The 25,193-nt window shown below is 43.7% G+C and overlaps 1 protein-coding gene across 1 annotated transcript in view; it reads left to right on the top strand.

Annotated features, from left to right (window-relative positions):
• Positions 1-1,796: 1,796 nt before the first annotated feature.
• Positions 1,797-25,193, top strand: part of TRIM71 (tripartite motif containing 71) — a gene marked incomplete at its 3' end in the record, with an annotated part of 53,074 nt that continues 29,677 nt past the window's right edge. The window contains exon 1 of the mRNA XM_080610689.1: positions 1,797-2,660. Coding sequence (XP_080466815.1) covers positions 1,803-2,660 — 858 coding nt within the window. The 5' untranslated portion in view covers positions 1,797-1,802. The remainder of the gene's footprint in view (positions 2,661-25,193) is intronic.

Here is a 25,193-nt window from a genome sequence, read left to right as displayed (position 1 = left end):
GCTCTCGCACGCCGCGCCGCGCCAGTGCCGCCGCCCGCTGCGGGGCCGGAGCCAGCGCCGCCGCCAACACCGTGCCCCCAATTCCCCTCCCCCGAGGGCCGCCCCCCCCCCCCGGCTTTGGCCTTCCGCACCCCGCCAGGCAGGGGGAAGGCGCCCAGCGCGATGGCTCTCCCCGGATCCCACGCCGCCCGGGACGGTGCTGCTGCATCAGTGAGTAATTCCTGATAATTCACCCCCCAGGGCTGGTGGGCTCCGGCTCTGCAAATCGCAGGGGAGGCGGGAGTTTGAGGCTTTTTTTTGGCTGTTTTTATTTTTTCCTTCCCTTTCTCCCTCCCCCTCTTCGGATTTTATATTATTTTTGTTTTCTCAATAAAACACCACGCGAAGAGGCGAGATGACAAAGGAAATGTGATCCTAGGCGCTGCAGGGGCTCAGAGCGAGCGAGAACTGGAGAGGAGGAGGGGACGAGCGTAGCGCTCTCGGATAGCATTGCACAGCGGCTCCAATTTGTGCGAGCGAATATAATACCCCCCCTCCCCCATGAATAATTCAGGGCGGCCGGCGGGGACCTGCCGCTGCTCCTCTGTCCGGCCGCCGCGGCGTGTGCGAGCCGCGTCGAGCCCTCGGTGCTGAGCGGCCGGCCGGGAGAACCCACCGGGCACTGCTTGTGGCGAGGCTCTCTGTGCTCGCCGTTCCCCCCGCCACCGCGGTGAGACCCTCTTAAAGGAAGGCGTGCGGCGGGAGCTCCGGGAAGCGAGGGGGGGGTGGGGACTTGGTCTTCTTAGCCTGTCCCCCCGAGCCCTTTTCTTCCTCCCATCTCCTCCTGCTTCGTGTCCCGCCAGCGTGAGTCTCCGCCGGTGGGGTGGGCACCAACGCCGGCCCCCATCCCCACCCCTAGTCATGCGGTGGTGGAGCAGGCGTCGGCGGGGGAGGACTGGAGCCGGAGAAGTCTGCCTGGCCACTGTGTTTCAGTGCCTCTCTCTCTCCTAGAGCTGCTCTGGATTGCAAAAGTGGAGGGGGGAACTGAAACGAAATTTCCCCTTCCCCCCCGACAAGCACAGGTTTAAAGGAAAAGAGGAAAAAACCCAACGCCCCAAGAAGAAAGAGCGAAACTTGAGTTAAGCCCCTGGTGCCCCCCACCCGCGTCCGCCCGGTTAAGAGGAACTTGCACTGCTGCCCCGACCCCGTCCTGCGGCCGTGGGAACCGGAGCCGAGCCCGGGCAGACGAAGGCCCGGTCCCCGCTGGATGCGGTGGGGATCGGGCAGTTGGCGCCCATGCACTTTCTGTTCAGGAAGACGACAAGTAACCAAACAACGTTGTCAAACTGCTGACCCGAGGTGGAGATGGGAAGACTGAGTAAGGTATTGACAGATCTGGAATCGATACAATTTGTCTAATGCAGCGGGGGATCGGGGGTTAAATACATGTGAGGGAAGAGAGGATCCATTTGCTGAGAGAGAACGGGACAGCTATACCTTGATACCAAAAATATCCCCCTGCAGCAGCAGCAGCACTGGGAGCAGCAGCAAGCCCGGTAGCGGTACGAGGCGAGGACACAGCTCCCTGCAGACCGCCGGATCGATGACAGCGTATTTGCAAAACCGGCCCATCGATCCCACTTGGCAAAACGACTGATCGTTGCTAGTTTGCTCGTAAGCCGCTCGCAGAACTACCTTCTCCAAACGCCCCCTGTCTCCTCTTGTGTTTTCTGCGCACGTTTTTGTCTTGTTTTCTTTCTTATTTTGGTGAGGGAGGGGAGATAACATTTTTACCCCCCATCTAAGAGTCAGGCCCATCGCAAATGGCTTCGTTTCCCGAGTCTGATTTCCAGATCTGCCTGCTGTGCAAGGAGATGTGCGGTTCGCCGGCTCCCCTCTCCTCTAACTCCTCCACCTCCTCGTCCTCCTCGCAGACCTCCGGCTCCTCCGGGGGCGGTGGCGGCGGCGGCGGCTCCTCCTGCGGGGGCCCGCCGCGAAGGCTCCACGTCCTGCCCTGCCTGCACGCCTTCTGCCGCCAGTGCCTGGAGGCGCAGCGGCACCCCGGCGCGGGGGACGCGCTCAAGCTGCGCTGCCCCATCTGCGACCAGAAGGTGGTGATCTCGGAGCCCTCGGGCATGGACGCGCTACCCTCCTCCAACTTCCTCCTCAGCAACCTGCTGGACGTCGTCGTCGTGGCCGCCGCTGCCGACGAGCAGAACGGCCGCGCTGCCGGGGCCGGACCCGCCGCAGGCTCCGGCGCGGCAGGTGGAAGCGGCGGCAACAACCGCCACCACGGCCGCCCTCCGCCGCCTCCCCGCGCCGCCGGTTCTTCGCCCGCCGCTGCCTCGGCCGCGCCTTCCTCGACGTCGTCGTCCTCAGGCGGCGGCTCTGCAGCTCTTCTGCTGCGGCGGCCCCACAGCCGGCAGGGCGAGCCGCGCTGCAGCTCCTGTGACGAGGGCAACGCCGCCAGCTCCAGATGCCTCGACTGCCAGGAGCACCTGTGCGACAACTGCGTGCGGGCGCACCAGCGCGTCCGCCTCACCAAAGACCACTTCATCGAGCGCTTCGCCGCCGGCCCTGCTGCGCCAGTCGCTCTCAGCCCGTCCTACCCTGCCTCGCCCTACAGCATCCTCTCAGTGTTCCCCGACCGGGCCAGCTACTGCCAGCACCACGACGACGAGGTGAGCAAGTGCGCCGGAGGGGAGTGGCCGCGCTCCCGCCCCTGGCCGGCGCCAGTGGGCCCCCGCCCGCGTTGCACCCGGCCCCGAGGGGCGGGCGGGCGGGTGGGTGGCGGGGACCGGCTGCTGCGGTCCCTCCTCATTCCCCGTGTTGCACGGGGGACGCTGGTGGTTTCGGGATGGGTGCGGTAAGGCGACTGCGTGCCGGGAGGAGGAGGTGGGCTGCGGAGGTGCCGGAGGCGGTGACATGAGAGCCGGTCGTGGGAGCCTCGGGCCGCCGGTGCGCGGTGGGGAGCCGCTAACGCGATGTGCGGTGGGCCATCGGACTGGGCGGGCGCCGCCGTTCTGCGGGAGCTTGTGGGGCGCTTAGCGGGGGTGGCGGAGCCGTGGAGGTGAGATGAGAAGTCTGGAATCCCCCCCAAGCCCCTTGGTGTCTCTAATGCAAAGTTAAATTACTTCGTGGAATATTTGTGGCGTGTAACCCATTAAAGACAGAAACCCATAATAGATATAAAGGAAAATTATTGTATCGAGGAAAGGATCCTTTTTTAATTAGATGGAGGTAGTCAAAGTTAACAAAGATGCTCACACTTGTGTTGTATGCCAGCTTCATCTCTTGCCCTTGAGTAACAACACTTTAGCTGCCTCTATGGTACAAACGGGAGCTTCACTGATGTAAAAATGGGAACTTGGCTTTACGTGCTCTTCATTTAAAGCACTTTGCTTGCAAGTTGTCTTTCTGATGATCCTCAGTATTATTTCACGGATCTAAAAGAGGCTGCGGCTTCTTCAAAGTGAACTGGGATGTATTAAGCTTCATCAGAGCACAGTTTCTCGCTGTGATGGTTTGAGACTTGGTTTTCATCACCGACTGGAAAATGGCGGTCTGCTGTCCCCCCTTCTGCTCCCAGTGTCAATGCAGGGGTTTTTCCTGGAATTTGCCAGTAACTTCAGTGTTTGAGGTAGTTTCCTCCCAGTATGAAAGTAGGCAGCTTCAGGGGGAAAAAAACTGCCTGAGGACAGGGTAGTACAAGAGTTTTCTGTGGGATGCTTCCTTGACTGATAGAGAAAGGCGTTTAGTCTGGTGAAATGTGGTGATGCCTTTGTTTTGGGTTTGCAAGGCTGCTTTTATTATCTCCTCTAATGCTGCTGTACCTCTGAACTAATTTTCTAGGAGGCTCTGGAAGAGCTTTTACTTTTTCTTAAAAGTTGCTGGTATCGGAGGACAAAGTATGAATTTTGGAGAAACAAAAACCTTCAAAGGATATTTGGAGTGGTGGTGGGGTGTGCCTGAGTTGGCAAGGAAGCTTAAAATAACCCAACAAACCAGAGGAAAAAAAACTCCGAACAAAAAAACCCCCACCCAAACCCCAGCAACCTTATGGCAACGGAGGTGCTTGCAGCTTTTTGTGGTATCTTCCTGCTAGTGGGCTTCCTAAAAACCACGTGTAATAATGAAATGAACGTGATGTGCTTAGTACAGTAAAAAAGTTGTTTCTGCATTAATGTTGGAGTATAACTTTGGACTTGTGGTACAGGCTAAAAAGCTTCTTGTGTTATCAGTATGACAAAACTTTGAAATGTGTAAAACTAAGCAATAGAGGGCTTTTGGCCGTAGCAGAGAGTATCTTCCAAAGCAGATGTATTCACCACCGCTTAGTGAAGATGTAGCTGGGACAGAAGCTCCAAGGTATTTTGTAGACTTAAAATCTCAAATTGTAAAGCGAAAAAAAAAGATATTCTAGCCTTGCTTAAACTGTACAGCTTTCCTAGAAGTAACTCCTAAAAAAGCTTGTTAGCTTATTTTGCATAACTAATTTTATTTTCATTAGTGTGTTTTGGAAAGTGTAAAAGAGTACATGTCTCTTAGGTTTTTTTTTGGGTGTCCTTATGTCCTGTAGACCTAGAAATTGTTTTAAAACAAGTGAGCATTTTCAAGCCTTTGGCTCCTGTTGAGAAAGGCTTTTATTCTGCAAATTAATAATCTACTAGTGTTCTTGATTGGTGTGAGTTTTGGTGGTTCCTTAAATGTGGGTGTGCCTAATCAGTACTTATTATCCACTCAAGTGAAAACTTTGGGAGAGACTGACTGTTTGGAACAGTTTATACTCTTAATCTTTCTCACTTTTGCTGGGAGAAAGAAAAAGTGGGTGAGGTGTACAGCTTTTTGTTTGTTTGTTTGAGAAAGGATGGCTGCAAAACTGAGGATTATTTCTTGTTTAATTCTAAGAATGCTATTTACAGCCTCATAAAAGGAATGATAATAGACAGCCTTCCAAGAAGGTACTTAAGTGATGCATTAAGTACTTTGTTTGGCTGTCTAATAGCGTGAAAACAAACCTAAAATGCAAGGTGGGAATGGTAGATTGAATCCTTAATTTAGTAGTGTTAAACAGTGGTTAAAAGCAGTGGTTCTGGTAAGTAAGTGAGAAGAGCTGGTGACAGAGCAGGGTATTCCCTCAGGCTAAGGTCATGCAAATAGGTTTGAGCGCAGGTGGATCTCATCTGCGAGCTGCTAGAATAGTCCTCTTGGGTGTGGAGTTCTCCTTCCCCGGGATGTATCATCCTCACCCTGTTTGGGATCAGTTGTAAGGAGTTAAGCTCTGATCCTGCCTGTGAGGCTTTTCTGGACCACAGCAGCTGTGTACCTTATTTTCTGCCTCCTCACCTAGAACATAACTTCCTGTCTATCCAACATCACTACTGCATTTGTAACCTTGTGGGTTTTTTTCTTTTCTGGTCTTTCCACTCCTCCTGGGAAACACTGTCCATTCCTGCTAATGTTCCCTCCTTCCACTCCTATTTTGAGACTCCCTCAAGTGAGGAGGGGAATAGCACTGTGGGTGGTTACTCACTGGGTGTTCCAAGTCTCAAAGCAACTACAGATACGCATTTGCAAGAGAAGAGTGACTTTGCTGCTTGCTCATCAGAGTAATGTCTGTTTCAGCTCTCTGCCGGGATGTCTGGAGCAGTCTCTTTTAGTTAGCTAGTTCCGGTCTCAGTTGAGCTGTTGGAAAAACAACGGTAACCTGTTGTGTGCTATGAGTACATAGTCACTGACAGCATAACAGGGAATATTGACTGTTAGTGTAGTGGTGAACACTAAAAAAAGTGTAACTCTGATCACTGCTTTCAGGGTGGCTAGTGCCTGTAAATACTACAGTGATGCATGGAAGGAAAAGTAAGTAAACTATTCCTTGGCAGAAAAAAGGGCAAAAGGCAGTCTTGCTTAGTCATAGAGCTGCTGCTGCAGCCTGTTCTGGTTGCTTACCACTTGAAGCCTCACTGTTTGAGGTAGAATGCTATCCTGGCACCAAAAGCAATGCAGCAATATTTGTGTTGCAATCCTGAAAGCTTTTTTCTGTGTGACCATGTTTGTATGGCTTAGAATTATCAATGTTACAGTAGTAACTAGATTCTACTGTCATAAAAGCCACTAGAACAGGACTTCAAGCTTGAAAAAGGCTTTACCTTTGTCTTATACATAATTAAATCAAGTATGCTAGCTTATATGTCCCAAGTGTGCTTGATTTGTGTTGTGCTCTTCTATTTTCTTCTAGTAGCATTCTCAGTAATAGGCAGAAGGCCCAATGAAATGCTTGGAAAATGTTGGGACAGCTGTAGGATTCTTGGATGCAACCTGGATTCAAATGCACTTGCTGTTGCAGAAAGCGGAAAAGGCCTTAAGTCTGAAGTTAATGTGGGGCTTCCTTTATACCAACTCTCAGCTGTTGTGTGCTTTAGTATCACTTAGTGATAATGGTAGATGGTCAAAGTACTTCAATAGCAAACTTCTAATGCTGTCTAGGGAAAGTGCAGAGTTGCCAAATTCAGTCAACTTAATGGTCTGTGACCCCTTAGTTCTCATATTGCTTTACAGATTCCATTTTAGAAGTGGTTCACAGGCTACAAAGGGAAACCCTGTAGCACCACAGTTCCCCACCACTGCAAGAAAGGATTTTAAATTTCTTTCTCCCCTTACTCACATTGTTCCTTTGTTTTGCTCGCATCAGTTTTGGCTTTGGTCACGTTCTCTATTGAGCAAATTAATTAACAAGCTCAGAAGTTTCTTGCCAGATAAGCAAGTTGAAATGGCTTGTGATGGGGTGTCTGTGTTATGTGAACAAGACTGGCTAAAATTAGACTGTTGCACTGAATTCTGTAGTTGTATATGTTCCTGAAAACTTACTGTCTTTTTAGACTACCAAAAAAATTACACTTCCCCTTATTGTCTTCCAGATTGTAAAAGATGCAACTTTTGAAGGTTTGTGTATATATAGGGGAAGACATTCAAACATTTAACTGTCTTCTGAACTGAAAGCTACTTGTCTGGTACCTTGACTAAATTTGCTGATTGAATTTATACCGTTTTCTAGCATTGGAATAAGTTTATTTGAATTGCAGAGGAATCTGGCCCAAACTGAATTGCTGTGAGGTAAAAGGAGGGATAGTGTGGCTAGGAAGGAAGTGTAGGTTAGAAATGGTTCCTTTTGTGTAATGGCTCGTGATCATTTCCAGACACTAAGCTTTACTCCATGGTGCTCTTAAAGCTGTCCACCCATGTCTCACCAGAACAGTTGACTAACACAAAAGGGAATATGCTTGTGTATCTCCACTTCTGTGTCCTTGCTCAAGGGCTGTTTATGTGAAACTGTGGTATGTGACGAATATAATGCAGGCTCTTGCTGTTCCTTTTTCTAATGGTTAGGGGTTTTCTACCTCTTATCAAATGATTGAAACTTTTAGGAGGACATCCTGGAGGCACTGGTCATGCCATGTAGTGCTTTGTGTTGCTGCTGTTGTGGCTGCTATAGCTTCGGCTTTAGAGGAAAATGTGCATATGAGCTAGAGAAATTCATACTTCCCAATATATGTAAGCAACTGTATTTATCTCCTTATGCTGATGTGCCCTTTATTTATTGTACTTGTTTTGTCTTTTTTCTTCTGGTATCAAATGCACATGAAGGTGCCCAATCTGAATGCAAAACTTCAAATTCAGTTACTGACACTTGGGTTCTTTAATTTTTTTCTGGGTGAAGGCAGCAAGTTTTGTTTATATGTGGTCTATGTAATGTGCGTGTAACATATTCAGAATGAAGGGATTTTAATAATTTCACACTTTTTTACTTATAATGTTCAGATACCTGGTGCTAAACAGGTCGTCTCTTAGGTTACTCTGCCTTACTTGTCTTTTAGCTGCTCCTTCTGAGCACACCTGTAGCTCCTGTATCTTCTCTGTATGTAGAAGAATTTTATGTAACTGCTGCTTTATTTATTTAACTGATATTCTTATGTTACTGGCCTAATTAAACATGACTTGAGATAGTTTTCAGTGAGTAAAAATGGGAAGAAACAGAAATGCTTTTGGCTGTTCAGGCAAGTTTCATGGAGTGTTCTTACTTTGAGAACATCTTTGAAAAAATGGAGTTACCAATAGAGCAGAAACTTGCAGGCTGCAGCATAGACTTGAGGTTATAATAACCCTTGAAAAAATAGGAGTGGAGATAAGCATACAATAAATAGGTTCTCAGTGTAATTTTCTTTAACTTCAGTTTTCTTTAAGAAAACTTTAAGAAGATAACAATGGTTATCTTCAGTTTTGCTAAAACTGATGTCTCTTTAAGTGATTTCCTAACTTGTAGACAGGGTCTGACTGAATTTGTGCATCATGTGTAGTGAGTTTCTCTTTTCATCTGAATCTTCAGAGCATGTAAACATGCTTGCTAGACCATGCTTCCTTAGAGGAAAATTATTTAGTTTCTCTGGTTTAAACTTAAGAAGGTATTATTCCTCTTTCAATACTGTCTTGACCCTGTTTCTTCCTAGTTCTCCTCCCATCCTCTCTTCCTTCTGCAGAGTTCTTGGTGTCTTTCTATCAGGCAAAGAATCGCGATGTATTGAAAGCACAGATCTTAAGATGTATGAACAATGCACCAAATGCAAGGCTAATGTTACCACAGGTAAGATTTCACAGAGGGGGTTTATTTTCTTTAGGGTTAATCCACTTTCAACAGAGCAGCTACAAATATAACCTTGGATCATAATTACGTAGTACCTAATTTTAGTAATGCTTTTGACCTGTCATTCTAAGAATTAAAGTGTAGAAATACTGAATGGGAATTAGACTACTGTTTGGCTGTGCAAGTATTGGTTAATGTAATGAATGGATGTCACTGATCCCAAGATAGATAAGGCATATGTCCTTGTTTTAGATGTTCTCATCATGGCCTCAGCTGCAGTTCCTTCCATGGGTTGTTTTCTGCTTTCTCTGGTTGTGCTTGTTGAAGGGCTGTGTGGGTGAGATGGGTTTGGTCCTGTTATTTAAAAAATTGTGTTCTGTGTCTAAATTGATTTTTTTGAAAGTCACAGGAATAGAACAAATATATGTTAGAGAATTGGAGCAATAATACCTGCTAACTATTTTCTAACTGGAGTTCAAAAATTTCTTTACTATGTAATATCACTTTGAACAGCTTTATCTCTTCTTTCCCCCTTCACTTTCCCACCTTAAAGAGAAAGTGTAGGTAGCTAGTAAAGGAGTAATATTAACTTCCTAAAGTTCTTTTGACTCTAAGCTACTTTGTTGTTCGCCAACCCTCAACAAAATAACTAGGTTCTCAACTTATGGAGTCCATAGCTAATCTTACTTGGGAACTGAAAATGCTGAACAGCTTTGGATACTAAACAGCTCTAGCTGTTCAGGATGACAGGGAGGAAAACTCAGTACCCGCAGATGAGGCTCACTGTGTGTTATCTGTCCTACTGTGCTGCCTCTTGGATATGTGTGCTCTACTGGCACTTAAGCGTCAACTTACAGTTACATGTTCAGCTGGAAGAAATAAGAGCTCCATTCCATTTCACTTGAGTGTGTAATATGCATTTCTAAAACCTCAGATGGTGAGCTTGTTGGGTAAGATCTGTTGGATCTGGTAAGCAGTTTTCCCACATATGTAGGCAAAATATTGAAGTGACTGAGACTTAAACCAGAAACTATATGAGAAGCTTATTGTTTGATGATTTGGCATACTATTTGCCTCTGCACTGTTGCTGACTTGGGGAAAATGGCTTATCTTCCAGCAGTAGGTAGGCAATGTGAAGCAATCTAACTAGCAATGGTTGTAAGTAATTTTTCAGAGTGAACATTTAAAATGCTGGAGATTGAGGTCCCCAGTGCTATATCATTCAGTGCTATAGTGGAAATGGTCTTCACTGAATGAGGAAGTAATCACCAAGGCTGCTCCCAGTACTGGTACTCTCCAGGACTGTTAAAACAGTGACAGCCTGCCCTTGGATCTGGGTATTTTGTGAGGAGGAGGGTCCTGTAGTGAGCTAAAGGTAATAGTTAAACTTGCGTTGCATCATTTTCCCTTTAATGTTGGTCTCCATGCATAACCAAAATATTTAGCAAGCTTGACAAAATACCTTTAACTCATATCTTTTCTAGTTGCTTGCTTGTATTACATGCCCATCCCATACATTGTGTGGATAGCTGATAAACTACCACCCACTGTAAATATTTCCTTTCCCTTCTTAAGGTATCATAAATTTAGAGAGCTATCAAACACTGTGTTTGGCTGGATTAAAAGGCTGGTATGGACCTGAGATTTGGCAATCAAACTTCAACAGGATTCTCAGATGGTAATGTCAAAGCTCGTTGCTGTGTCTTACTTTTGTCATATGTTGTCTTGGGTTTTGTAGGTTCTCTTTCCATGTTTAGGTACTTGCTGTCCAGAGTGGCAGGCATATGCTAGAAGACTAATTTTATGCAGCCTTTGTTCAGCTGCTCTTGGTCAACAAAAGGCAAACTATTATTTAGGGGTAAATGTCAACTATCAAACTTCAAATCCTCTCCTTTCCCTCCCCCTGCACTTCAGTGGTTCTTATTACTCAGCCATTCACACTGTCAGACAGTTAAGTGTATACCCTTGCCTTAAATCTTCCGTGCAAGCAAAGCATGAAAGCTGTCTGCATTGTGGGTACCTTTAAGCTTTGTAATCCAACCTAGTGCTGCATCAAGGGACTAGATAATAGAATGCCCTCTTATGTGAGGGTTGGTAGTATGGTCTGTGAATTGCCAGCAAACTAGTTGATACTGGTCCCTGTACACAAGGCTACAATCCCTGATCTTCTGTAACCTTGAGTAATGCCATGTCAGGTGATTGTTATCTCTTACATCCTCAGTCATTTAGTTCTAGGGGCTCCCTGTTGCTGTGTCTTTCTGCGGCTTGGGAATCAGCTATATAGTCCTAAAATGTTTCAGCAAGTGCATGTATATGGGAGGCAGTCTGTTACTTTGAGGAAAAACATGCTACAGAATGGAAAGAATCATTGTGCCTCCAAGCCTCCTTTTTCCTTTAAAAGCAGTGCTGTTAAAGAGTTAAATTCCTGCCCCCACCACCACCACAGCACACCCTGCCCCCACTGCTATATGCTGTGTGCCCACAGGCACTGGAGATTTAATACATTGAAGTTGGAGCGTGAAGGGGGTCTGCAGCCTGCTAGACAAAGTCACTCAAATTTCAAGAATACTTGATCCATACAAGGTTGTTACTTGAGAAAGGCACGACTTCTCCATAAGAAACTGGTTGCCAAATGAGCTGAGTATCCTAAATAGTTTTTGTGTATAGATGAGCAAACTGGAAACCAGATTTTCTTTCACTGAAGACTGGTAAGCAATCCAGCTAAAGTGGTTGTAGGAACAATGGTTATTTGTAGGGGAAAAATGAAAATTGTGATTCTCCCACTGAAGTGCTTGCAAGTTATAGAAACTATTGTGCAGATAACTAAACTATCTGTTGTATCATATTGAATTGACTGAACACTAGACTGAACAAATGGCAAGTATAACCTTCCCACCTCTAGTTACTGTAGAAGCAGCTGTAGTGTCGCAGTGGTGTCCCAATACAGCTCATTTGCTATCAACTTCTTTTAAAGGCTTTTAAACGGATGGGTAAATACTTTGGGAAGAGAGAAGGGAAATTATGGGGGAGGAATAAAACAAAAATCAGAATTGGAAATGTCAGGCAGTGGTCTGGAGTAAATTCTACCCTGGGAGAAATAACCAAGCTAACAACAACAAAGTATTAGGGAATTGGAATGGATGGAGTAGAAAAGAATTTCTGGAACACTGATGTTGTAGTTATCCCAGTGCTGCTCTCGTACTCAATAAAATGGTAATAGAAGGAAGATGTAATATTCTTCTTGCTTCTTCCCCTCTTGTACTTAATATAGTTGTGAATGGGTGGATGTAATACTACCTCCCCCAATATCATGAAAGTATTAATAAGATTAAAATTGGTTTTATTGATTAAAATTTAAATTCATGCCACCCAAGGAGGTAACATAGGAGGAAACACTTTTCATAATCTGGGGGATAGGTTGCAAAGAGGAAGGGTTGCATGTTGAAACAAGTACCAAAATAAAATAGAATAGTGACACTTCCCAGCTGAGATTACTGTGTGCTATCCAAATATGCTATCAGGAGGTGAGAGACTCACTGAAGTGGTGGGCTGCCTTGGAAATCTTGTTTACTCTTCCAGGTATTCTTTACTATATGGGGGAACAGTGTTACCTTTTTGCAGAATTCAAGTGTGTTTGTATATGGCTTACCTTGGAATGGAAATCTGATGAACTACTCATGATAATGAGTATATTTTCATTCTAACTCTATCCTAGTTGTCTGTCCTTGGGGAACTGACAGGATTTGGTTTATTCGTTGCTTTTTGAACAATTATGTCATTCTATGTTGTGGTTTATGATTTTAATAGAAAGATTCCTGGTAGGAATTTTCCTGAGGTGTGTGCAAAGAAATAGTTGCCACCTGCATCTTCTGGATTCTCAGTTTGGAAATAGGTTGGCAATTTTCCATTTGGCTTCTGTGGCAGTGATACTTTTATCAGACAGTTACATAGTCCCTTGCCCTAAGGAGGGAAGTAAGGGGAAATAATACAAGGTGACTTCCACAGCTGTAAATCTAGTAACTTGTTCTGGATGCATGTATTCTAAGGAAGTAGCATGTGTTTTTGAGTGCTATTATGTGAAAAGATAGAAAATACTATGCTTGTGATCTAGGAAAGGAAACTCCTCTTAAGAGGCTCCTGTCTGACCCAGGGAAACTGCTGCCAGCAGTTCACTAGGAGCAAATGGCTGTTGATGAAAGATATTCTGCTAAATCAGTGCGAGTCAGAACATCATGGTGTGTGTGTTGTTTTTCCCCATTTCATGTATCTGTTTTTCTGCAAGCAGGGGAGACATCCCTACCAAATATTCATGCCATGGCTCTTTTCCCACTACACCTAGGTAGAAATGCTTTAAGAATTAAAGATCTTTTATAAATCAAAGCTTAAACAAACAAAATGAAACAAACCCAGCCGAAACTAATTCTCAAAACACCCAACTCTGATGTGGTTGAAGAAGCCACTTCTTGGAGTAAGCTGACTGATGCTGATGTTTGATCTCATATGGAGTTACAAAGAGAAACCATTCCTTGAGTGCTTTTGTTAAATAAAGCTGTTGCTGTGAATTAAGCAACATTGCCCTGGAATGTTTCTGATCATGGTCTTGCAGAGCTTGTGACCTTTGCACTGAACATGTGAACTGAAACTTCATCTTCCAGTGTTCAATAACCATGTTAGAAATTCAGAGGTGAGGCAGTCTTGGGATTTCCTTAAGACTAGCTTAAATGCCAAGTGATATTTAAGTACTGATTTATACAGTTACTCATATTTTTTTTTTAAATCTAATTCAGATTGAAAATGCTAAAGTTTTAAAGCTGAGATTTTCTTTGTCAAGTAAAAAACAACTGCGTAGACGATCTCTTAAAATGCTTCCATTTATTGGAGCCTGCTAAAGCTCTAAAATACTGTCACCTTGGCTAGAAACATCCAATTACTATTAATCTGGATGTTTGTAGTAGTGTACTACTACTGCTTCGTAAAGCAATTGCTTTAACCAGGACCTGGATGTAGTGCCTGAAGAGGCTATTCAGTTTAACTGTGCTGCAGCTGAAAGAGAAAAAGGAGCAGTTTATGATCTGTGCTTCTTGCAGTATAGCAGTGTTTGATGCCACTGGACTTCCTATCCTACTAAAATTCTTGTTTACCAGATAGAAACACTGCCACCTCTTGGCTATTCATTGTTCTGACCCTTTAACAATTTTCTAGTTTCTTACTATGTTCTGATGTGTGTTCCTGAATTATCAGGTGGTGGTTTGGTGAAATTCTTAATATCATGTACTACAAACCTGAGGTTTTGATGGAAATCTTAATTTACTATTTTACTTAATTTACTGGAACAAAATGAAGAGGGGGTGCTACTTGGTTTAGTGACTGTCAACTTGCTGACCCATCTCTGTGTATATGTCCCTGGAAAATACACTATGCTAAGTTTAGGCTCCTGTCCTTGGGTAGATTAGCTGACCAGACAATTAGGCAACAGTGCTGGCATCTGAAAGTCATGTCTGGTACAAGTGAATTCTGCCTTTATGCCTTAAAAAAGAGATTGGCAGAATATTTCCTACATATCTTTGTTTATTTGAATATGGTAAAAAACTGTTGATCAACTACTGAATTCTGCATAGTTGGGGAAAGGGGGTCATGTTAGGTTCTGACCACGTTTCTGATAGCAGTTTCAGCAAAGCTGGCTTGAGGAGTTGTGTAAACTCCTGCAGTATTTACTGCAGCTTCAAAACTACCTATATTGTGTGGGGTTATAATAATTTTAATTCCAGAAGACTTTCCATTTGAGAGGGAAGTTGCACATGTAACTTTTCTTGCTGTAAGCAGCCTTGTCTTTTCCTATAAACATCCAATGCTGGCCCCACGTCTTTGTCTGGTTGTGCAGTGAGCCTTAATCCTGAGAATGCATAGAGAAACTATGAACTCTGAAACCAGCCTTGAGGAACCTGATGCTGGCTCTTACTCTTAACAAGCCAATCCAGCAGGGTGCTGCAAAGGCCTCCTGCTTAAAACCTGCCCAAATGAGGAAGAAGTCTGACTTGGGCACTTCTCAGAGGACTTTTCCCATAGAACAATGCTTGTGCAAAGCAGTAACATCTGTATCTCTAAAGGCAGCAATAGTAGTTAATACAATCCCCACCCCAAGGAGAAAGTTTTAGTGAAATGCAGAAACTTGAGATGGAGACGAGGTGCTTGTAGAACATGAGAGGACTTCAGTGTTTGAGTGGGATTGTCAGGATGCTGTTGGTGTAAATCCAGTTTCCTGTGAACGAACTTTCAAATCTTAACTTGGAGTGTCTTGTGGGAGCTGTTCAACTTTATAGAGCAGAACCTGAGTGACTGGCCCAAGAGAGAGCAAGGATGAACCTGTCTTTCTCATCAGTAGGAGAGGAAGGGGAATCTGGGGTGCCAGTCTGTGCTCCAGTGGCTCTTATTTCATATTACGAATTTTTTATCCTGAGTTAAAAAGATGAGGATTCAGACTTTGTATTAACTGCAGTGCAAACTAGAAAATAAGCTGGAGTTGCTTAACAACAACATGGTAGCCATAGCAGATAAGGCTTCACTGTGCAAACTATATGGTTCCTTTTGTCAAATTTTAGAGTGAGGAAATAGAAAAGGCTGAAAGATACTGTGCAAATTTTACTAAGGCTTCTCTTGTATCTTGACTTTTTGTAAGTTATACTTGTTGTCTATCTTTGTGTATCATAATGTTTAGGAGAGCTGTAAAATTTCATTCTCAGATTTAAATGGCAAGTAATGACAGTCCTAGAGGTTCTGAAACTATTCTTGTTTAGCAGCAAAAAACCTGACTTACAGATAAAAGGTGTATTGTGCTGATGCTATGTCATTAATAAAACATACCGTACATAACGCCGTTGTCTCCTTTGAGAGCACTCGCGGAATTAGTCTCGAGGAGAAAAGACAAGGTAGAAAGAATCATGCCCCGCCTATACCACCCAAGGAGACCTTTCACTGTGTTTTTTGCAACCAGATTTGCCTGTCCCACATTGGCCTTTTTAGTCATCAGCGCGCTTGAAGTAAGCGTGGGTAAAGCCCTTCCCAAATTTTTTTTCGTGAAGTCAAGCCATGATGATGACGAATAAAACTGATGTCTAGTTTCTTGTGTTCCAGCTTCTTTACTATTGCAGAATCACTCATACTGTATAAGCAATAGTAGCTGACCTTTGTCAAATGGAGCCTTGCTGGACGGGGGAAGGATTGGCAAATGTTACATCTAAAAATTACTGGAAAGCAGTAATTTTCACAAGTATTCTTTTTGGTAGTGGCAGATTTAGTCAGGATAAAATACTAACTGAATAGCTCTGGCTAATTTGTGGTAAAAGTGAACAGATAATGGGAATTTCAGAATTGCTTGCAGCTATCTCAGTGGCTCAGTATTTTGAATGGAAGAATGAAAACCTACCTTAAGATTTTTTTTTTTTTTTTTTTTTTCAGTCTTTTTGACAAAGCTTAAGAGTTAAACATCTCAAAACATGTTTGACCTTCCCACCCTTAAGCCATTTTGACACTCTTTACCATTGCATTTCAACAGGAAAGAAAAATCCTTTTTATAGCCAAATGGCTTCCTCCTTCTCTTCTCCCTCTTTCCCCTTTCATCCCCCACCCCAGAGTGCCTTACTAGTGCTTAGGCTTCAGCTGCTGCCTGGATACTGGCTACATCTGTCTTGTTTAGATGGTCCTAAGGAAAAACAGCACAAAATGTGACCACAGGGCTTTCTTTTCAAATCTGAAAGGAAGCCCTGCACTTGCTTCTGCCTTTTTCCCTGTTTTAAATCAATTATGGCTAGGGCTGGAAAATGCTGTTTCTTCCCTCACTTTCTGAAATGGTCAAAATCCAAAAGATTTGAGGGGTCTCACAAGTTAAATATGGTGGTGTTCACAGGACTGTTTCCCCTTGTACAACTTGCAGTTTGATGAAATAAACTTTTTATGGGCTCTTTCTTTGAGATGGCCATTGGGAAAAGTTTTGGAAAGGAATAGTGTTGCTCTGGGTAGGATTTGGAGGTTTGCAACTCCATAAAATGTTTGCGCTGACAGCAGGAATGAGCTTTTGTTCTTGCATTAAAAGGGACAGCATTAAGACCTGATTTTGGTTCTGAGCAGCGTTAGTGTTTTGTGGGGATTGTGGTCTAAAAGATGGTGTCTGTCAAGGGAAAGAGTAATTATGTGGGGCAGATAGAGGACAATGCAGTTCCTATTTTGGGGGAATTTTCTGGTATTTAAGTGAAGGATGGACGCTGGAACAATGACAGTTTATGCCAGCTGAGAATGGTATTATAAGCTTGTGGGGTGGTGGTACTTTTTGAAGTTAATCAGATTGTGAATGGGGGGAAAGCAATTCAGCTTGATCTTGTTCATAAAATTCTGCTATAGCTGAAATGGGTTTGCCCTTGGACAGTGTCTTGTTACACACAAAATAGGAGGCTTAAAACATCAGCATGTTCTCATACATTTACATCACAACCTGTGTGTGTTTGGCTGTTCTGAGGTGCTAGCTTGTGGTTAGCAGTCTCGTTACCACCCCCACTCTGGATAAAGGTGCATTATAGTGAAACGCAGGGAACTGAGGAGAAACAAGTAGCGAAAGAAATGGCTCTTGTAAGAGTTCATGTTGATATCCCTTGTTTTAATAATGGTAACCGGTACTTTTATCTGTTCAAGAACTTATTAACCATTTGACTTTACAATAGGCTTATACTGGAGTGAGTGGCTATAGATGTATGAGCTGTGTTTTTATTGTACAGTGTGATGTTTTAAAGAGTCATGGAATAAGTGTGTAGGCTCAGGAGATGCAGCCTAAATAGTCTGCATGTTACTGGTGTGACAGAGGTGTCTAAGGATGTGGTCCTTTAAATTTAGTGAAAACACTGCTGGAGTGAGACTCTGGGTTTCATTTCTGTGCTTCCTCTGTAGTAACAGTGCTTGAACTTTGGAATCCACTTTCCCGGCTTTTGTGTGGGGAGGCAGAGCAAAATGGATGTTTGCGCTGAACTCGGCACATGCACCGAGCTTCATATAACAATTATTTGGCTTTAAAACATCCTTATTTGGCATGTTGAACCAGCCACACAGGGTTGTCTTTATGTATACATGCACAAGGTGCAGAAAGTGACCTAGCCAGCTTGCAAAGCTGAAAACCGGCTTGTGACTGTGCAGAGGTGTATTAACCTAACCCAGCTCTGAGGCTGCTTCAGCTTGTGCTGGAACAAAGATTCTGAAGCGTGTTATCGAGGATGGGTTATAAGGACAGTCTCTGCCTCAAGGCAGATCTCAATACATGCTGCAAAATCTGTTGTACAATGCGTAGCTTAGGCCTAAAACTAAAGGACTTCTTTTAAAATGTGTTTCCCTGTGGGAATGTGGATTAAATAGGGAAATGGATTTGCAAAATGTGAATTTAATACCTCTGATTCCATTTCCTCTGGACTTGGACAGGTGTATTTTTTTTTCATTCATTGATTTTAATAAAAATTAGTGGCCTAACATCTGTTGATTCTTAGCAGACCTGGAAGAGGTTGCAAACTGGAATAGGCTGTGCCTGCTGAACTGTGCCTGTACTGGTGGGATTTAAGCATTAGCATACACTGACATGTACACGAGGTGGATTTTTGCCTTTACTAAAAGATATGTGGACCCTGCTGAGTCTGAACAGCTAACAGTAAATAAATTATATGCAGCTCTGTCTTCAGATGGCTCTTGAGAGGTGCAGATTGATATATTAAAATGGTTAGATCTTGCTTTCACTGTCAATTTAGTAGAAGTTGAGATATTTTTGAGTTTCTCACACTGTGAGGGTAGGTCCCCCTGCCAAAATCCTGCACTGTGCTCATAGCTCTGTATGCAGCCCTCTTCCCTCTGGGGTGGGATGGGAAAGGGGACTCAATGCCCACATTGCTGGGGAAGTGGACCTCAAGGATAAATACTCACTATACACAGAAGTAGTGTATGAGTAGGGGGAATGCTGCAGGCACTAAGGATAGCTTGTGCTGAAAAGCGCTAATACAAACCTGCCATTTCTATTTCTAGTCATTGGAAGCTGATGTTTGGCCTCTCCAGAGCGCCCTGAACGCCTCCAACGCCTCAAAATGGAGGCTGTTTGCTCATACAAAGGCAATCAGCAATGCTGCCAGAAGGCGTTCCCTCCCCACCGCTTTTCTTCTCCAGACTGTGTGGTTCTACAGTGGCCCCAGGAGTGAAGTGCATGCTTCTGCAGGGAGGAGGGGCAGGCCTGCCCCTGTTATGCTTGGACTGCTCCTTCCCACCACTTGCTTTTATGCCAGTGTTTACACCTGTAGTATTCCTATTGCTTCCCCAGCACTGGTGTAGCAAGCCGTATCAGGGAACTGAGCTGACTGGTGAGCAACTTTAGAGATTATGGACAAGTGCAGCGCAGTGTTCAGCCAGATCAGTTCTCTGCTTTACAAAGGTATTGACTAAACTGGGAGGATGCTGATGGGGTAAGTCCTCCTTTATTAGGATTTGCTTGGGTCAACCTTGAAGCAGTTGTAAACCCCCTGCTGCATATTTGCAAACACAAATTGGAGGTGTGTGCTGCTTTACATAAGTCTGTAATTCCTTTGGAAGTGGACTTCCCCATGCTGCTTCCACAGTGCAGCCTTGGGGACCTGTAGTGCTGACTAAAGGGGAGAAAGGATGTGGGATCAGGATAATTGAGGATCTCTCTGGGTTGCATTGCTTGTCTGACACCATGAAACCACAGTACTGAACAGCTATCTCTTATGGTAAACATTGAACTACATGCACCTTCAAGTCCAGAGTATTGACTGCAGTGAATTTGCTTGCTCTTTGTTTTTCTTCAGCACCTTAAACTGTGCTGCTAACAGAAGAGCAGTCTTTATCAAGAAGAGGCATTGGTCCGCTGCATGAACTGAGCATAAAGTCAGTGTTTGAACCAGCAATGTTACAACCGAAATCTGTAATAGTGGGTTGTTCACTTACTGAAGCCTCCTGCAAATACCATCTTAGAATGGAGCTCTCAGCACTTCCAGAGTTGTTGAGTTGTAATCCTCCATCTTTCAGATTTGCTGCTTGTGTCTGGCACCACAACTTTTCACCTGTCTCCTCATTCAACACTTGTTTTTTGAGTCTGGCTTTAATGAACAAATGTAACTTTGGGTTAAGTGAAGAATATTAATGTACAGTGTAACTGGGGCTGCTGTTCACTGTAACAGTCTTTTGACCTGCTTATTAGTGGGGGCATTGTTCTGGTAAGCCATTCCAGGACCCATCCTGCCAGTTTTCTGCACAGGATTAATCATTTCCTCTTGACCTCCTGCTCTCTTTTCCTAACATGTTGCATTGATCAGAATCCTTAACTCACAAGTTTGCTTCTGTTTCTTAAAAATGGGAGGAAAAGGAGGGGGAAAGGAATGCAGAGAAATTATATATAATGTCTGCTGTTAACATTCTTAGTAAGCTTTTTCCTTCTTGAGTCCTCCCTTCTCTCAAGAAAAGAAATCCCTTCCTGGTATGTATTAGCTCCAGATCTCAAGCATCTTGACTGCCTCTGTTTCACTGGAATTAATTTTTTTGAGCATGCAACTTCCTGTGATATCAGATTTGCTTATAAAAGTCACATTTAAAGCTTTACCTAGCGGAGGCTCTCAGCTACTGATCTACCAGATTAGAGTGCTATAATAATCTTCCTGATCTGCAGTATTTCCATCATAGGTAAGGCAATGTCAAGAATAATGCATGCGACTCTTAATTTCCCTCTATTTTTTTTTTTTATGGCAGCAGAGGAGGGTATTTATGAGATCATACAGTTCTAATAGAGAAAATTCCATGTTTGTCTTCAATGACAGGACTTTTGTTATGCCTTTAAAGGAGCTGTTGACCTTAAGGTATAAGTGTCTGCTGACAGCCAGTCCCAGGTTATAACAGTAGAAGAAAGGAATACTTATTCTGTTCAAATTATCCATGGGTCCCTGTATTCCCCTACTGTCTGTGACTGGTGGCTGAACCAAAATGCCTAGGAGCAGACCTCTAGACTTCAAATTTCACTTCTGCCTGAGCTAGTTGTTCTGACCCACTATGTCCAAGCACGATCTGGCTTTGAGAAGCCTGATGTGGCTTGTGCTTCCTTTCCTGAGGTGTTAATAGCGGCTCCAGAGGAGAGAGTTAAGCTGGAGAAAGCCAATGGGATAAAAGCACAAAGGTCTGGTTCCTCTTTCTGTAAGACCCTCTTTCTGTGAGGCTGCGTATCAGAGGTAGCCTTCCATTCAGCCCTTGCTTTTCTGCAGGCAAGAAAGAAACCAGTGGTAGGACTTAACATCTTGTGGGAATAAATCATTTAACCTCCTTTGCATCTCTTCTGGCTGATAAGCGGTTGTAGGTTCATGGCCTGGCTCAGATCAGGAATGCTAGATGTCTGAACACTTCCTGCTACTTTGGACTACCTGGGGATTCATCTTTGCATCCTAGTTTAAGCACAGAATGCTTCCAGAGGGGACTGAGCCATGTGATTGACAAAGCAGAGATCTGGACATTCATTTCTGAATAGCAGAAATGTCAAAGCTAAAGTAGGCTGTGAGCTGGAAAGTAAAACTGGATGTGGTTCCCCTATCAAAAGCAAACAGCTTTCTTTCTAATGAAACTCACAGTTCCATGGAGTGAGCTGACTAGAAAGCCCATCTACTAAGCTCATGGGAGCCTGAGCTTGAGACACCATAGCTGTTAGTTCAAGAACTGTTGGTTTTGGAGGAATTTCCAAATTCCGTTTTGTCTCCTGCCCGAAGATAGGGTTATGGGAAAACTGATGGCTAGTAATGTCATCTTGCTCCTCAGAGCAGCATGTTAGGACCAAGCAAAAAGGCCACATCACAAAACCCCCCTACCGTTTTGTTGCTCTGTATGCATCACAAAGGACTTAGAAGCAAGTGGGCCTTTCCCAGGAACACATCTGGAGATGGAGGGTGGCTTGTTGCCTGCTTGGTGATAGGCAAAATGAAACAAACCACCTGCACTGAAGGAGGCTTCTGGCATTATGCATAGGGGGTCTGGGGCTGGCTGAAGGGAGCCATACATCTTTTCTACTTCTCAGAAAGTTACTGTGGGGTTATGGTGCCTTCAGCGATGTTGAAAACTGCGTTACATAGTTGTTGTTAGCTGTTGGCCACCACACCCGAACATCCAGGATATTGTCCCTAGCTTTGCTGCTGGCTGTTGAGCTCTGCACCAGCTCCCTGAGCATCTGGCTCTAGTGATAAGATACAGAACACTAGCAAAGATGAGAGGGAATGTGCAGTCACAGAAGGGGCCCTCTTGGTTGCCCCTGGTCTAACTCCCAAAGTCTGGCTTTCTTCTCCCTAACCTTCACTGTAGAAGGCTGTAAGCTCTTACTGTCATTAGGTGATATCAAATGGAGCCGTTCAGTTGGGGTGTGGAAGGGGATAGTTGCTTAACACTACCCATATGTGTTATCTTGATGGGACTGCATTGGCTGTGGATGCTTGCAAAAATCATTATGTTAGTGATTGTCTAGTAGTTTCTTGTGAATGGTTTCAAGTTTTAGGGTGTTTTACTGGAAACGTGAAGTTCTGGCTCTAGTCCATTTTCAGAGATGAGAATGGGTGTCTAATTGAAAATACTCCCTCCCCCCCAGTATAAGCAGAGAAAGATATTTTTTCAGCCTCCCATTGCAGCCAGAACAGGGATTCAGATCAGGGCTAGTCAGACACCTGGGTGATTCTCAGCTTGTTCCACTCCCATGCCATTTTCTGTTGAAGAGCAAATTATTGTAGTGCTGGTCCAGCTTTTGGTCGGTGGTTATGGCTCAGTGAGTATACTTGAACCCCTGAAGAGCTCTAAGGTATAGTCTTGTCTTATTTCTAGCTCAAACAGTAAAAAAACCCTACCTTTTCAGGAAAGAAGGTTTTGTAAGTAGCTGAATTTCATAAGTTTTTGTGGTAGAAGTTGTGTCAGGGTAGTAGTATCCAATTCCAGAAACAGCCTTATTACCCAGTCCAAAACCGATGTCACTTTGTGGCTGGCCTGTTTATATGAGAACTATTTCTTAAACTAGAAAAGTGAGGAATAGCTATTTTAGCAAGGCTTCTTTTTAGCTCTCTATGTCTGCACTCCTCAGAGGACTATGGAAGGTAGTGCAGCAACAACCAGAAGAGTAAGTTGTAGCTTGCAGACCTGATGAAAGCTTTGGCCTTTCTCTCTTGAAGGGAAATTTGTAGTGCTAGAACCTGTCTTCTGTCTAGGAAACAGCGGGCATGTGCTGGCTGCCTGAAGTAAGGATAACACTTCTGTGGTGTCTCAGTAGAGAATTTGAACTTGTGCTAATGTGAGTAAACCAGAATGCTAACCAAGCAAAAAATCAGTTATTTTTTTCTATCTGAAAGGTCTTAATGAGGAAGTATGTGTCTTCAAGTCTCTCTAATAGAAGGTTTCTCATTACTTGGTTTGCTCCTTCAGTGCTACCTGAACTCTGGGTACCTGAAAGGATCAAGATCAGCTACTGGTTTGTACCTCTTAATATGCCAAATGGGTGAACTTTTGAAGTTTTTTTTCTTCTAAGAAATTACCAGTGTGGTCTTTTCAGTGTTCTGTTTTGTTACTGTTAGTTATTAAAACAGACTTGTTTATTCTTTCACTGGTTTGAGCATTGTAACATTGGGCTCTTTGGAGAGAGAAGCCTTGCTTCCTGTGGTTAGCTCTGTGAATTGTGCGTAACAGTTTGTATGTTCAAAATGTGTTGTGTTTGTACTGGCTGTGTTATCTTGAACCTTTCCTAGAAAGAAAGGGTGTGGGAAGAGAAGTTGTTCTGCTCATCCCTATTCACTAAAGTATTTGCTAAAGGTGGTGTGGTTTTTCACCTTGGCAGTGAAAACAGTGATGGTGTTTAAACAAACAATCCACCATGTAACTAGCGGCACAGGGATGTATTTTTACTTAAGTCATTAATACGTAATTGCAGTTTTCTGAAAGCACTCCTCCTTCTCCCCTTCTTCCCACCAGGGTTGTGGGTATATGGCTCAGTCCATGCCTGAAGTCTCTGCTGTGACTCTTAGTTTATGGTTCTCATGTGAAGAGCTGGTAGTGATTAATCCTGGAATACTAAAGCGTAAGATAGTGAGGAGGCGCTTTGTTTTGCTTGAACAATTTGTTGCTCCCTAAAACACAAAGTAAAGCAATATATTTATTATTTTTAATTGCCTTTAGAATGTTGTGGGCTGGGTGATCCTTTTAGACTAAAGAAATTGCTCGAAATTGTTTAAATACACTTAGAAATGTCTTACACACAGAAATGCTTCCAGCTGCTTGTATCCAGACTGGTTTTGCACGTGTGTGCATGTGCTCAGCTGCTGATGGAGGATCAAACATGCTCTTCAAATGCACCTTTGATACCTGTGCTGCTCTTTGCCAAGCAGCAGTAAAACCAACCCCTTTCTAGGAACTTGGAAGCAGCCAAACCAGAAATCTGGCACATACTACAGACATTTGTCAAGGCAGTTCATAAGGACCAGTCGGGAACTGTTATCAGAGGGCAGCAGCAGATTAAAATTTAAGATCATGGGAGGCTAGAGAAAGACAAAATAAGAAAATGGCCTTTGCTTTCTGTCCTTGCTATCTTAGCTATGTAGAAAAATGATTATTAATGGGAGATACAAATAGACTAAATGCAGTGTTCCTGTTCTTCTCAGTCTGAGAGAATATCTCAGGTGTGTTTTTAAAAATATGCAACAAAGTAAATTGGTTTTGACTGTAATTTCTGAAAATTCAAATAATTCCAGGGAAGAAATAAAATATTCTAGTGTTGTCTAAAGTGCATTCATTATATTCTTAAATTCTACTTGCTCTCCCTGCGAGGTGAAGAAGCAGCTCCTTGAATGATTCAAATGCTTGGATATCTTTAGATTTGATAATTTCGTAGTCATTATTTGCACTTACAGCTTCACAGTGCAAATTTAGTCTGGAGGGATTAAAGAGTTAGTTCAATCTCTGCTTGCAAGACCTTAAACTCCTCCTTACCTTCCCCCCACCCTTTTCAAGGATAATATTCCACTGTGCCAGATTGCCCATATTGCCACCAGAAAATTGCTTAGACCACTTCTTATAAAATCAAAGGTCAACTCCATGGCTTGGTGGCAGCTGGGAAACTAATGATTTAATGCTGCTTTGACCTTTGACTTCCTGGTCAATTTGAATCTGACCCAATGTTTTAATTTACCAATACTGCTGGGCAGTTGGCTTTTGTCTGTTTCCAGATGTAACTTGCATATTGAGGCCTGTTACTGAAGTGAAAGCAAACAACAAAATATTTCAGCCTACAAGGGGAAGGAAAAGTAACAGTGCCTGATTTTTTTAATGCTAAAAAATACAGCTGTCCAGTGAGACTGATTCTTCTATAGTGAACAAGGTCAGGTTTAGAGTAACAAAATGTGAATATTTGTCCAGCATTTACACCTAGAAGTATTTTAATGGTAGTCTTGCCGAATTGCTGCCTTTTTTTACAGATCTGTAAAAAGTAACATAGTAAAACGGGTGGCTGGTTCCCCTTCTGCCCTCAGTCTCTCCAAATCAG

This window comes from Psittacula echo (genome assembly GCF_963264785.1).
Source record: "Psittacula echo genome assembly, chromosome: 2".
In the NCBI taxonomy this organism is placed as follows: domain Eukaryota; kingdom Metazoa; phylum Chordata; class Aves; order Psittaciformes; family Psittacidae; genus Psittacula; species Psittacula echo.
The sequence above is the reverse complement of the archived record's forward strand: the minus strand, read 5'-3'. Positions and strand labels throughout refer to the sequence as shown.